This window comes from Schistocerca nitens, chromosome 5 (genome assembly GCF_023898315.1).
Source record: "Schistocerca nitens isolate TAMUIC-IGC-003100 chromosome 5, iqSchNite1.1, whole genome shotgun sequence".
Lineage (NCBI taxonomy): Eukaryota > Metazoa > Arthropoda > Insecta > Orthoptera > Acrididae > Schistocerca > Schistocerca nitens.
This window is the reverse complement of record NC_064618.1, coordinates 278,049,783-278,065,409: the sequence shown is the minus strand read 5'-3', so window position 1 is coordinate 278,065,409 and position 15,627 is coordinate 278,049,783. Positions and strand designations below refer to the sequence as shown.

The window sequence follows — 15,627 nt, the reverse complement described above, 5'->3', positions numbered from 1 at the left end:
TAATCTAAAATCTGTGGCATTTAATTTTTTATATGCATAATGCAAAGCATTTCTGAAAAACTACTTCAACATAGGACACACCTTTGCTTCGAATACATAAAGAAAGTTTTTCATCAGCACAGCACATGACTCAACTTTTAGCTTTCTGCTTTCCTTGAATACATGCAACTTGATTCTTTTGTGAGGTAGGGGACAAAGTCTGCAAGAAAGGTCTGTGACAAAGAACTGTGACAATGAGTCTCAACAATGGATCAAGGTATACTAAGCTTTGCAAAGGCAGTGTTGTTACAGGCTGCATACCTACATCAAGTGTTTTTTTCTTCTTTTTCATGTTTTTTTTTTCTTTATGGTATTCACACTTGATCCACTCAACCAACCGCCAATACATAATATGCTACAAATTAAAGTATATATTGTGGTGTAACATGTTGTCCCACCCCTTTCTCCCGATCGGGGGAAAGATTCTCATGTAAAAATGTTGTTTAGGTAATTAGCCTGTGGAGAATTTTCCACTGTGTGCACTGGTTTGCTAAGTGTACAGAGATTGAGCAACACTGATTGAGTGTCTCCATCTGCTGTATTTTGGCATCGAGGCTTGGTCGTTGTTTTGAACGACAGAAAAGAAGAGGTGCTGCCTACAATGACAATAATCAGAAACAGCTGAAAGAAGCTGAAGATAAATGTCACTACATTCTCTTCTGCTCTGTTCTGAGATTCACTCTGGATATGTTTTTCTGATTAAAATGAGATAGTGTAATTCTTACATAGAACAACCACATACAGAAGAGTTCTTTAAAAAGTTTTTATATCATTTAGTAGCATAAATACCACAAACCTCTTCCAATCCTCGACCTTCTGCCAACAAAAACAGAAGTCACTTGGCAGGAGTTTGTGGTACTGCATAGCAGGTCACAGCACCAAGAAAATTCAAGAACAATGATGGTGTAAGAAGATAATCAATGCAAAAGTTATCAACAAGAGTACTAGGGTGACAAGATCAATGGTAAAGTTGTTGGTTCAGTTCCTTTAAGTGGAGCCTTTTTAACCCTTTTGCTACGACAGAAGTACTCTTTGCATTCTGTGCTGAGGCGGCTTTTATTATGGCTGCACTGCTTACAAAATCCTAGTGCCTGTGAAAGATGGCATTCTGGCAGATATGAAATAGTTATCATTCAATTTTTCAAAAACTATAAGTTGAAAAAAATTGATTTTTGCACATCTTACAGTATGATGCCTTCAAAACGGAAAATCCTGGATGGAATGTAACAATATTAGAGACTCAGCATTTCTGCTATATAATAGTCTGATATCTTCACTTGACAAAGAACTGATTTTCTTATTGTTATCTGTCATACTTACTGTGTTGCACCAAATTACGTAAAACATTGCATGGAATTTTAAAGAGTTCACAGAGGTAGCAATGCATTGCATTAACTTTGTATATGGTTGATTTTCGCTTATATATCACACTGAATAAAATGTAGGTAAGAAGTCAACATTTTATTTAGAATTGACAACAGATGGACATCTCATTTCATTGTTGAGCTAGAGTGTTTTATATCTGAAAGACAGTTGTGCGGGATTTGCCTGTTCACATCCTTGTGATCACGACTCACATCTCATAAATAGTTCAAGATATCTACATGAGGTTATTTCCAAAGGATAGTGTGCAATGAGGGGCATACATTGTATGATAAATACTCCACACATTTCTATTCACCAAGATATGGAAGTAACCCACCCACAGCAGTGAGAGGTCAGCAGCACAGGATGCATTCACACATCCATAGCATTGTAGGAAAACCAAAGCAATGAATGTATACAAATCCGCAACACTTGGGGAATGGCGTAGCAAGGTGAGAATGTGCGTGCGCAATTCGCATAGTATATTTACACTGGCACTGAAACGATTAATTACATAATGATGTGCTCCCATAATTGCCATGAAATGTCACTCCAGATGCCATTTAAATACACAGGTAGGGCAAATAACATTCATGCCCCTTGAGAACATCCCTGGTATGTACTGCTTAAAATGATTTAAGTTACGTGAAATTGATGATGTTTAGTTACCTAATGTTGATCTCTGAATATTGTGCATAGCTCTACGTAGCACCCTGCAAACAAAATAACCGCCATGCCAGAAAAGTCATCTGGCCATAGATACTTTGTGCTACTAATGCAAAACTGGGGTGGGTTGATAGTTACCAATAAAATGTCCCAGTTTTGTGGTAAATCTTGTCTGCAAATATGAAGTTCCACCAAGACCATGTTCCAGGGCACCTTTCAGTGGGAACTCATTAACATTGTCACCATTTAGTCTTGATGCTTTTTGAATGATGTCATCTGGTGGTAGAGGCCCACTGTATGAAGGAAATAATGTAATCACTGCTTGGAACAACATCAGTAACTGCAGATGGTCTAACAGATTATAATCTGAAAAACAGTAGACATGCATGTCTCAGTCATTATAATAGATATTTATATACTGTTACTGTTTAGTTGGTAGATTTAAGTGAGTGAACATACAGTGAATATATATAATTATACCTCTAGCAAGGAATTTTCTCAGGAATTGTTCCTCAAAAATACGCTGCAACAGTGGAGGGTGGAAACATCCCAGCGAAGCCAATTCAAGTGTGAATTTTATCCATGGAAGTTCAATTTTATCCTGAACATTAAAAATGATTTTATAATGACTATGTAGCAGGAAATTTGAATGTTGCACAGTGGAAAAAATAAGATCATAGTCTGATTAAAACAAATTTAATTTTTATCTGGCACATTATAAAGGGATCTTTTGATGTAATTAGACCTACCTCTTCCATAATCTTATTTTTTAGAATGCTCTTCTCAATGACATTCCAATATTTGGTTCCGTAATTGGCACTTGACATTCCACTGGTAAGTGCAAAAATTGTGTTTGGCTCAGCTGACTCAAGAGCATTTGGATCATTTGCAACTATGTTTGCAATATAATCCAAAAGCTTGATGCTAGAGTGACCCTAAAGGAAGAAATGAGTTTGTATGAACTACTTTCCTACGAACAGTCACAACACATGTACTGCACAATGCAAAAGGTATAAGGGGCAGTTAAATGAAAATGAGACAGACAAAATGAAGTAAGTAAACTTTATTATTTTAAATATGTTCACCATAAATTTTAATACGTTTATCCCACTGTGAGAAAAGAAAGTCAATTGCCTTCATGGAAAAATGTTTTGGCCTGCCTATGGAACAATGACTGTACCCAGACTGGCATCTCTTCATCCGAAGAGAAATGACAGCCACAAATGTTTTCCTTCAGAACTCCAAAACTAAAGAAATCACAAAGGGGAAGATGAAGACTGTAAAGCCACGACGACTTTTTCTTTGACCCACTGCTCATTGACTTTCAGGAATATAGCACCAAAATTAGCGCGCAACAGTATGTGGCCACTTCACTTCACAAAACCTGAAGCGTGCCATCAAGTCCAAACACACAGGAATGTTGATGGAGAGCATTATTCTGTTGCAGGATAATGTCCCCCCACAAGTTGCCAAGGTTATTTTGACTATGTTGCAGAAGTTTCACTGGGAGGCCCTTACACATCCTCCATACAGTCCTGATCTCTCTCTCCATGTGATTTTCATATTTTTGGAGCCCTGAAGGAGGACATTTGTAGCCGTCAATTTGCTTTGGATGAAGTCATTCACACCTGGGTACAGTTGTGTTTCCATAGGCAACTGGGATTGACTGTCTTGTCTCACAGTGGAATGAATGTATTAACAATTATGAAGCTACTTCAGAAATAATAAACAGTTTACTTGGCGTTTTTCCATCTGCCTTGTTTTTATGTGATTGACCTTTATATTCTTCACTAGTATCAGGTTTTTCCAAACAGTAAGATAAGATTTAATGAATACACAAATTTTCAAAAATGATCTCAAGGACAGAACTAACAATAATAATAATAATAATAATAATAATCCAAACTTATATATACAACTACAGAAATCCGTAATTATTGATACATGTTCAATTACCCGAAAGTTCCTAAATGCAATATAACATATACCGTACAGTTAAAAGGAAGTCACGCTTGATCAAGGTCCACGTCACTTTCCATTTTTGACCAGACATAACGTCTGAGAAAAGAAAGAAATAATAATAATAATAATCAATAACATTAGTAATGAGAAATTCTGTGCTAAGTGACAATGAATAGTACAGATTTGGATAAAAGAAATTTAAGGGAACAATGAGCACATCCCACATTCTATGTAAAAATGGTCATCGTTACAATAAAGTAAGTGATGGCTGTCTATCCTCCAGAATATGTGCCATCTTCAGGAAAATTCTCAAGACACAGAAGAACTGCAAGGATAATAGAGGTAAGATTAGTAAAATATAAGCATTTAGATTTTTGTAGCCCTTACATATTGTACGGTAGAGATTGTGGCATGTTAACCAGAACTGCCACTTATTTTGTTGGTTGATTATTTGTGGGAGTAATCCATTTGGATTATTCTGCATTATATTATTTGACCTCCCCCATGAACCACGGACCTTGGCATTGGTGGGGAGGCTTGCGTGCCTCAACGATACAGATAGCCGTACCGTAGGTGCAACCACAACGGAGGGGTATCTGTTGAGAGGCCAGACAAACATGTGGTTCCTGAAGAGGGGCAGCAGCCTTTTCAGTAGTTGCTGGAGGAACAGTCTGGATGATTGACTGATCTGGCCTTGTAACACTAACCAAAATAGCCTTGCTGTTCTGGTACTGCAAACGGCTGAAAGCAAGGGGAAACTACAGCCGTCATTTTTACCGAGGGCATGCAGCTTTACTGTATGATTAAATGATGATGGCGTCCTCTTGGGTAAAATATTCCGGAGGTAAAATAGTCCCCCATTCGGATCTCCGGGTGGGGACTACTCAGGAGGACGTCGTTATCAGGAGACAGAAAACTGGCGTTCTACGGATCAGAGCGTGGAATGTAAGATCCCTTAATCGAGCAGGTAGGTCAGGAAATTTAAAAAGGGAAATGGATAGGTTAAAGTTAGATATAGTGGGAATTAGTGAAGTTCGGTGGCAGGAGGAACAAGACTTTTGGTCAGGTGAATACAGGGTTATAAATACAAAATCAAATAGGGGTAATGCAGGAGTAGGTTTGATAATGAATAAAAAAAAATAGGAGTACGGGTAAGCTACTACAAACAGCATAGTGAACGCATTATTGTGGCCAAGATAGACACGAAGCCCACGCCTACTACAGTAGTACAAGTTTATATACCAACTAGCTCTGCAGATGACGAAGAAATTGATGAAATGTATGATGAGATAAAAGAAATTATTCAGGTAGTGAAGGGAGATGAAAATTTAGTAGTCATGGGTGACTGGAATTCAAGCGTAGGAAAAGGGAGAGAAGGAAACGTAGTAGGTGAATATGGATTGGGGGTAAGAAATGAAAGAGGAAGCCGTCTGGTAGAATTTTGCGCAGAGCATAACTTAATCATAGCTAACACTTGGTTTAAGAATCATGAAAGAAGGTAGTATACATAGAAGAACCCTGGAGATACTAAAAGGTATCAGATAGATTATATAATGGTAAGACAGAGATTTAGGAACCAGGTTTTAAATTGTAAGACATTTCCAGGGGCAGACGTGGATTCTGACCACAATCTATTGGTTATGAACTGCAGATTGAAACTGAAGAAACTGCAAAAAGGTGGGAATCTAAGGAGATGGGACCTGGATAAACTGAAAGAACCAGAGGTTATAGAGAGTTTCAGGGAGAGCATAAGGGAACAATTGACAGGAATGGGGGAAAGAAATACAGTAGAAGAAGAATGGGTAGCTCTGAGGGATGAAATAGTGAAGGCAGCAGAGGATCAAATAGGTAAAAAGACGAGGGCTAGTAGAAACCCTTGGGTAACAGATGAAATATTGAATTTAATTGATGAAAGGAGAAAATATAAAAATGCAGTAAATGAAGCAGGCAAAAAGGAATACAAACGTCTCAAAAATGATATCGACAGGAAGTGCAAAATGGCTAAGCAGGGATGGCTAGAGGACAAATGTATGGATATAGAGGCTTATCTCACTAGGGGTAAGATAGATACTGCGTACAGGAAAATTAAAGAGACCTTTGGAGAAAGGAGAACAACTTGTATGAATATCAAGAGCTTTGATGGAAACCCAGTTCTAAGCAAAGAAGGGAAAGCAGAAAGGTGGAAGCAGTATATAGAGGGTCTATAGAAGGGCGATGTACTTGAGGACAATATTATGGAAATGGAAGAGGATGTAGATGAAGATGAAATGGGAGATATGATACTGCATGAAGAGTTTGACAGAGCACTGAAAGACCCGAGTCGAAACAAGGCCCCAGGAGTAGACAACATTCCATTAGAACTACTGACAGCCATGGGAGAGCCAGTCCTGACAAAACTCTACCATCTGGTGAGCAAGATGTATGAGACAGGCGAAATACCCTCAGACTTCAAGAAGAATATAATAATTACAATCCCAAAGAAAACAGGTGTTGACAGATGTGATAATTACCAAACTATCAGTTTAATAAGTCACAGCTGCAAAATACTAACGCGAATTCTTTACAGACGAATGGAAAAACTGATAGACGCTGACCTCGGGGAAGATCAGTTTGGATTCCGTATAAATATTGGAACACGTCAGGCAATACTGACCCTACGACTTATCTTAGAAGAAAGATTAAGGAAATGCAAACCTACGTTTCTAGCATTTGTAGACTTAGAGAAAGCTTTTGACAATGTTGACTGGAATACTCTCTTTCAAATTCTGAAGGTGGCAGGGGTAAAATACAGGGAGCGAAAGGCTATTTACAATTTGTACAGAAAGCAGGTGGCAGTTATAAGAGTCAAGGGGTATGAAAGGGAAGCGGTAGTTGGGAAGGGAGTGAGACAGGGTTGTAGCCTATCCCCAATGTTATTCAATCTGTATATTGAGCAAGCAATAAAGGAAACAAAAGAAAAGTTCGGAGTAGGTATTAAAGTCCATGGAGAAGAAATAAAAACTTTGAGGTTCGCCGATGGCATTGTAATTCTGTCAGAGACAGCAAAGGACTTGGAAGAGCAATTGAACGGAATGGACAGTGTCTTGAAAGGAGGGTATAAGATGAACATCAACAAAAGCAAAACGAGGATAAAGGAATGTAATCGAATTAAGTCGGGTGATGCTCAGGGAATTAGATTAGGAAATGAGACACTTAAAGTAGTAAAGGAGTTTTGCTATTTGGGGATCAAAATAACTGATGATGGTTGAAGTAGAGAGGATATAAAATGTAGACTGGCAATGGCAAGGAAAGCGTTTCTGAAGAAGAAAAATTTGTTAACACCGAGTATAGATTTAAGTGTCAGGAAGTCATTTCTGAAAGTATTTGTATGGAGTGTAGCAATGTATGGAAGTGAAACGTGGACGATAAATAGTTTAGACAAGAAGAGAATAGAAGCTTTCAAAATGTGGTGCTACAGAAGAATGCTGAAGATTAGATGGGTAGATCACATAACTAATGAGGAGGTATTGAATAGAATTGGGGAGAAGAGGAGTTTGTGGCACAATTTGATTAGAAGAAGGGATCATTTGGTAGGACATGTTCTGAGACATCGAGGGATCACCAATTTAGTATTGGAGGGCAGCGTGGAGGGTAAAAATCGTAGAGGAAGACCAAGAGATGAATACACTAAGCAGATTCAGAAGGATGTAGGCTGCAGTAGGTACTGGGAGAAGAAGAAGCTTGCACAGGATAGAGTAGCATGGAGAGCTGCATCAAACCAGTCTCAGGACTGAAGACCACAACAACAACAACATATTATTTGACCCACTTGACAGGTAAAATAGAACTAGAATCTCCACCATAATGTATTACACACTGACGAGCTAAAACATCTTGACATCTTGACTACCTGCTTAATAGCTTGTTGTTCCATCTCTGGAATGCAATACAGCAGCAATTCTGTGTTGCATGGATATGCCAAGTCCTTGGTAGGTTTCTGGGTGTATAGGGCACCAGATGCCTATGCAGGTCACACAGTTCCTGTAAAATATAAACTGGTGGTTTGTGGGTGTGGAGCTGGTGCCCAATGGCATCTCAGATATCTTCTATCAGGTTCAGATAAGGTGAAATCAGTGGCCATGACATCAATATGAGTTCACCATCATGCTCTTCAAACCATTGTAGCAGAATTCTAGCCTTGTGGCATGGGCAGTTATCCAGCTAGAAGAGGCCATGTGACATGGATAGTTATCCAGCTAGAAGATGCCATTGCTACTGGGAAAGACATCAACCATGAAGGGATGCAGATGGTCTGCAACAGTGTTCACATAGTTAAAAGTTGTCATGGTGCCTTTGATTACTATCACAGGTCCATGGACTCTGCTGTGTCCACTGTCAGATACAGTACACTGCTATGTACATAGAGGGCACCATACAGTAGGACCAGTCTCCACTGTGGTGCCATATAGTTATTATTAGTCACCGCAGAGTGTGTACCCAGCCAGGACTACAGTATGCTTCTCCATAAATCACATAGAAAGCCTCATACATCAGCCATTGTTATGCTCCGACACCATACAGGGTGCTGATAACAAGCACTAAATCCTGCTTTTGCCTGATGCCAGAAAAATACTTTACAAATGAACAGTCATCCACAAATGAACAGTCATCCATGAACTGCAGATTTAAGCAGATGCACAGCTTCACTTGGTCAGCTGTCATCAGTTACCAGTGGTTATTGCAGTCATCACATGATGTTGCATTATATGCCAAGTGTCACAGTGTATGTTATTAACAGTCAAGAGACAGCAGAACCAGATAGGTACTACTTTTAGATTAGTGAGTCATCATTCACTGTGTTAGGATTATACAAGTATTAGTGAACATGGCAATGGTTGCTAAATATGTATAGGAATTGGTTATACATCATAAACTCCAAACTCCCTCTTTCTGTTCATCTCCTCCCCCCCCCCCCTTCTTTGTATCACCTCTTCCACCCCATCTTTGTCCATCTCCTCTTCCCTCACCTTTCTGTCCATCACCTCATTCCCCTCTTTATGTCCATTCCGCCCCCTGCCTCTATCCATCTTTTTTCCTCTCATCTCTCTGACCATGAGCCTTTTTTTATTGTTCTTGCAAATGAAATCTTGTCTGGAAACTGAATTCACTTAAAATGAACAGGTAAATCAGTTAGGATGATTGGTAAATGGGATATGAGAGAGAATTTCCCAGTTGCTGGAATTCATTGAAAGTATTTTGCATAGCTTTAATCTGCAAATGGGTAGGACTACAAATTTCTGGGCAATGCAGATTCTCTACTAATGTTCTCATCTTAAGCAGGTAAACCATAAATACAACTTTTCTGTTTTCTGTAAAACTGACAGCAACGATTGAAACAGAACAGCACATTATTGTGCATACAATTTTTGTTTAAAATTATGTATAAGGATGACACAATTTGTCTAATGGCATATAAGACGTGGTATTGTAATTAAAACTGACTGCAATAAAGGAAACAGAACTGCACATTTTCACAGCACAGCATTTTATTTCTCAGTCAATTTTAACAGAAGACCTCCACATTGCCATTACAAAAAAAATTTTTCCTATGGCTCTCTGAATAAATATTACAGTATCACGTAAAAATCTGACCTAAATTGGTAAAGAACTTTTCAAGATTTTTGCTAACAATGTTTCATTCTTTATGTATTGTATATAGATTTATATATCATATATATGTTAAAAAATTTGAAGTAACTGGTCAAAACTTCAAGATTTTCGCTAACAATGTTCCCTTTATTATATTTACATATTATATATGTGAGGTCTGTTAGAAAAGTATCCGATCTCTTTTTTTTTCTTCTGCGAACAGCTGATGAATTTGAATCTAACATGCTGCATGACCTGACCTTGAACCTTCGTGCATATGTGTAAATTTTTTTCCGCCTGTCAACAGCATCAGTTGTTGGCAAGCAGCAGTTGAATGAGATAGTGGGTAGTGCACATGTTGTTTTTTCATTGCAAGGGAAATTACAGAACGACTGGAGCAGCACTACATCATCACATTTTGGCAGAAACTTGGCAACTGTCAGGAGGAAACCGTTAGGAAGATTGAGGTGGCTTTCGGTAATGATGCTATGGCCATCACACAGATTAAGGCAGCTGCACATCAGGGAGAGTGAGCCATGCTCCAGTTAGCTATCAACATGCCAAAATAACCAGGTCATTGCCGAAGTGAACGCTGTGATGTGGGATCATTGTGTGCCTATCAGAGAAATTGCGGAAGAAGTGTAGGTGTTACTGGAAAGCAATCCCAGTTGCCACAGTGGAAGTGTTCCTTGTCACCAAGATCAAAGAAGGCCTGCCATGTGAGCAGCAATGTCAAAGTGATGCTGACTGCTTTCTTTGAGTCCTGCAGTGTGGTACACCATGAGTATGCACCACTGAGTTAAACAATTACCAAAGAGTTCTACAGAGACATTCCCCACTGCCTATGTGATGCTGCGTAGCGCACGAGACTGGTCTTGCGTTCAACAGGAAATTGGCGCCTCCATCACAACAATACTCCAGTACATGCCTCACACTTGATTCAGACTTTTTTGGTGAAAAACCGGTTTCCTGGGCTTCAACAGGCTCCTTACTCTCCTGATATGGCCCCCTTCAGCTTCTGGCTGTATCCAAAACTCAATAGACCATTGAAAGGAGTGCAATTTCACACAAGACAGGACATTATGTCAGCAATGACAGCCGAGCTAAACTCCCTCCATAAAGCGGCTTTTTCGGCAGGCTTTCAACAAGGGTGGCACTGCTGGGAGAAGTGTGTGTAGTCCCAAGGAAACTACTTTGATTGATGGTGATGAGGTGTCCAACACTCCTGGTAAGCCAATCCCCCCCCCCCCCCCCAGCCAAAGGTCAGATACTTTTCTAATAGACCTCTTATTTCAAAATATATAATCTATGTCTGCTGAAACGTTTGTTAGAGTAGCATTTAAAAATCTGAAGTAAATTGCTCAAGTACTTTTCACGATTTTTGGCAACAATGTTAAACAATTACTTATCTTTATATACTAGAATAGAAGCATAGGTTTAGAACTTTAAACTCAGTGCCACATCTACACAGCAGCAACAAACTAAAGCTGAATATTTGTATTAAGTTTTAAAAAAATGAAATGACAGTTAATTGTTATTCATTGTGTTGTCAACATTATTTTGCTGTAGTCTAACTTGCCCCATGAAAAGCCATTTGCTACATGTGAGCATGCCACCTCGATACAGCAATTACTTTCTGTGGAAGGGATTATCTACCTGCTACCTTTACATTAGGCACCGATGAAGATTAATCGGAATAAATTGGTGAAGAGAATTAATGTCAGTATGTACACGGGCTAAGGAGATTTACCTGGAACAAAACATTTGCAGCACAACATCAACTGCTGACAAAAATAAAAGCCAATACAACTGGCGAGTGCAAGTGAACATTTTTGTAGCAACACATTAGTTCGCTGCATGGCATGCGTATATTTTGGACTATGCTACAATTTTTTTTCATATTATGGCTGCTATCCCTGTTTCCTTTTCAGGAAGACTACTGAGAATTGGTATTCTGTTCATACTTTCATTTTTCATATCTCAAACTGAATTGCACCAACCGATGATAGTATTGCAGCAGCTATTCACCAGTCAGAATTACTTGAGGCATGGCTGGCCAAACCAGAAGCACAGAGCAACATGGCCATGAAAATTTTAAGATGCTGCCACAACCTTTTTGCCTTTTGATCATAAAATAGAAGCCTGGATCAACATTTCATCATGCACAAACTATTGGTGATGTTGAATAAAAACCTTTTCTTCTTGCTAATGCTGGCACCAAATACTAGCATTCTTAATTTGACAAATCTGTCATTGCAAGACTGTCTAATTTTCATCTGGGCACAATAACAGATGCTAGTATCAGCTGACAGCTTCAGTATAAAGATGCTATTGTGTTTACAATGCATCTAACACAACCCACAAGGCCAAGTCCCAAGTACAATTGTCTATGACATAACAGGGCATGAAAACAACACAGAGCCAGCAGATCATAAACAAATTGACTAGAGAAAAGTTATCTTCATGTGAACACTTTGGCATTAACCACAAAAGCGAAAACTGTTTCTTCTGAAACACGAAATGCACGTGTGGCAAAAAGACATGTCACAAATCTGAAGTACACAACATGAAGCAAGTGAATGCTACCTTTTCAGTAAATAGCAAGGTTTCATCTGTGACACTCAGATTAAATAAAGTCTCTATGAAATCTTAAACTGGATCTTCAGTTTCTTTAATTAATTAGCAAGCATACAAGCAATTAGGATCACCAAATTAAATGAATTTCAGAGTTAACCATTTGGCTACAGTGGCCAACAAAACACCAATCAAAGGCCAATTCATAATGGATGTTACATACAAGCAGTTTACTAAACAGGCCAGATGTATAGTAGTAAATTCACACAAAGCAACAAATTTACTGGGCGTTGATTTATTCAATACCCTAGGCTTCACAATTCATGAAGGAGCAATTCCAGTCCACAATGGTGTTCCTAAGAGCAGCAAAAAGCTATTGCAAAAATGTGATACACTTTCTGATGTAACAAGCAGCATTAAAGACTACATGGTCTACATCATATTGAAGCCAAATACTGCACCACAATTATGTAACGCATGCTATTCCAATTGCATTAAAGGATAAAGTGAAACAGGAACTAGATTGCCTAGAACAGAATGGCATTGTAGAATCCACTAAAAATCGCCAATGGACGATGCTAATTGTTGTACTATCAAAACGGAATGGCAGAATGAGGATGTGCGCTCATTTCAAAGCAACAGTTGCTGCACAAGGCATAATACACTACTGGCCACTAAAATAGCTACACCAAGAAGAAATGCAGATGATAAACGGGTATTGATTGGACAAATATATTATACTAGAACTGACATGTGATTACATTTTCATGCAATTTGGGTGCATAGATCCTGAGAAATCAGTAACCAGAACAACCACGTCTGGCCGTAATAACGGCCTTGATACACCTGGGCATTGAGTCAAACAGAGCTTGGATGGCGTGTACAGGTACAGCTGCCCATGCAGCCTCAACACAGTTCATCAAGAGTAGTGACTGGTGTATTGTGACGAGCCAGTTGCTCAGCCACCATTGACCACACGTTTTCAATTGTCGAGAGATCTGGAGAATGTGCTAGCCAGGGCAGCAGTTGAACATTTTCTTTATCCAGAAAGGCCCATACAGGATCTGCAACATGCGGTCGTGCATTATCCTGCTGAAGTGTAGGGTTTCACAGGGATTGAATGAAGGGTAGAGCCACGGGTCGTAACACATCTGAAATGTAATGCACACTGTTCAAAGTACCGTCAATGCAAACAAGAGGTGACCGAGACGTGTAACCAATGGCACCCCATACCATCACACCGGGTGATACGCCAGTATGGTGATGACGAATACACACTTCCATTGTGCATTCACCGCAATGTCGCCAAACACGGACAGTCCATGCTGCTGCAAACGTCGTCGAACTGTTCGTGCAGATGGTTGTTGTCTTGCAAACGTCCCCATCTGCTGACCCAGGGATTGAGACATGGCTGCATGATCCATTACAGCCATGCGGATAAGATGCCTGTCATCTCGACTGCTAGTGATACGAGACTGTTGGGATCCAGCATGGCGTTCCATATTACCCTCCTGAACCCACTGATTCCATATTCTGCTAACAGTCATTGTATCTCGACCAACGCGAGCAGCAATGTCGCTATATGACACAGCGCAATCGCGACAGGCTACAATCTGACCTTTATCTAAGTCGGTAATGTGAAGGTACGCATTTCTCCTCCTCACACGAGGCATCACAACAACGTTTCACCAGGCAATGCTGGTCAACTGCTGTTTGTGTATGAGAAATCGGTTGGAAACTTTCCTCATGTCAGCACGTTGTAGGTGTTGCCACCGGCGCTAACCTTGTGTGAATGCTCTGAAAAGCTAATCATTTGCATATCACAGCACCTTCTTCCTGTTGGTTAAATTTCGAGTCTATAGCACGTTATCTTCGTGGTGTAGCAATTTTAATGGCCAGTAGTGTAGTTTCCTATCCAATTCAAAAACTAGAAGTGCTGTAACAACGAATTTAGTGTAGGCACCACTTCATAGTTCACACATTATGTCCTCGATGCGGCCACTAGGGGCCACCCAGCCTGCTAATACGACGGCAATTGCATGCACAGCCTGCTGGCTGTTGGAGCTAATGATTATATATCCCAGAGTAAAAGGTTCCGCCGGCCACTTGTTTGCTGCTAATTGTGTTGTATCTTGCCTTCCATGTGTGTATGTACCGTTCGAGCAATAAATTAAAGTGTTCTTGGGTTACAAAAATTTTTTTGGCAGTGAGTATGATATTTGACTCCACATGTTCCACTTCAGTCATTGGTCCTTTAGGTTTAATTTCCAGAGAGGCAGTGCTCTTCTTGAGCAACAGCAGGCACTGACTTTGCTATTTCGAGTTTGAAAACTACATTGGCACAACCTGCAGATCCACCAACAACATATCCGCCATTGTTCCCTGCATATGATGATGCAGTGGAAGACGAGAACATCTATGAAAAATGCCTGCAGCAACATTCCCAGACATTTGGGGTAACAGACACACACTTGTGCAAGGCCCTTTTTTGGTCATGGATTTCGCCACGCGTGTATCAGTTGTTGCGTTAGCTGGCCCCCTTGCTGAATCTTCAAGTCTTTCTTTTGGTCAGATGTGTGACTTCCTTCTTACTTATCACTGTAAACGAACTCAAATTATCACTGCTCATGTGGAGTTTTACCACTGCCGAAAGCGGCCAAAACAGTCACACAGGGCATGGGCAGAAGAACTACGTGGACCTAGCCACATTCATAATTTTGACAAATATTCATAAGGAACCCTATGCAGATCAAATTATTCATGATGCAATCATAGTTTTGCTTCTGATAGGGAAGACCAAAAGTGAGCTCTACACTGTGAAAATCCTATCCTTAAAGAAGTACTGAAATTTTGAAGTTTTGCAGGCTGCAGGAAGTCATATAGAATCCTGGTCAGAAGTCTCAGAAATAAGTTTCTCTCTCCCTTACCAGCCTTCAGTCAGTTCACACAGGAACATGAATGCTATTGCAGCAGTAGAGCAGATGTCTCCACATTGTATAGATAACTGTCGTTCATGACACCAGTCCGCATCACAACAGCAACAGCCTTGTGCTCCACTGCCTTCATGCCTACACTGTTTCACTCAACATGAATGGACCGTGTATCACAAGCACTGGGTAACATGTAATAAGTGCCATAAGAAAGGATAAACTGCTTCTGTATGTAACTCCTTTCCAAATCTGAGTGAGGATGAAGTGAACATGGATGTGAACAATGTGTCAGCAGTGATGGTGCCTCAAAGCAGGTTATATACCGAAGTGCATGTGTTTGCAAACTATTCAGAATGCAGGTGGACATGGATGCAACAGCAGCGTTGGTGAATTCTCAGACTACACGATTTGGATTCTTCCCCTCTGACTCCAGTGTCACGGCAGATGGTGAGTAGTAACAATC

The 15,627-nt window shown here is 39.9% G+C and overlaps 1 protein-coding gene across 4 annotated transcripts in view; it reads right to left on the bottom strand.

Annotated features, from left to right (window-relative positions):
* The window catches only part of LOC126259669 (uncharacterized), a 96,479-nt gene that overhangs the window by 18,191 nt on the left and 62,661 nt on the right, over positions 1-15,627 (bottom strand). For all 4 annotated transcript variants that reach the window (XM_049956612.1, XM_049956614.1, XM_049956613.1 and 1 more), the window contains 3 exons: positions 2,820-3,005; positions 2,551-2,671; positions 2,209-2,436 (listed from right to left, as the gene is read on the bottom strand). In XM_049956612.1, coding sequence (XP_049812569.1) covers positions 2,209-2,436; positions 2,551-2,671; positions 2,820-3,005 — 535 coding nt within the window. The remainder of the gene's footprint in view (positions 1-2,208; positions 2,437-2,550; positions 2,672-2,819; positions 3,006-15,627) is intronic.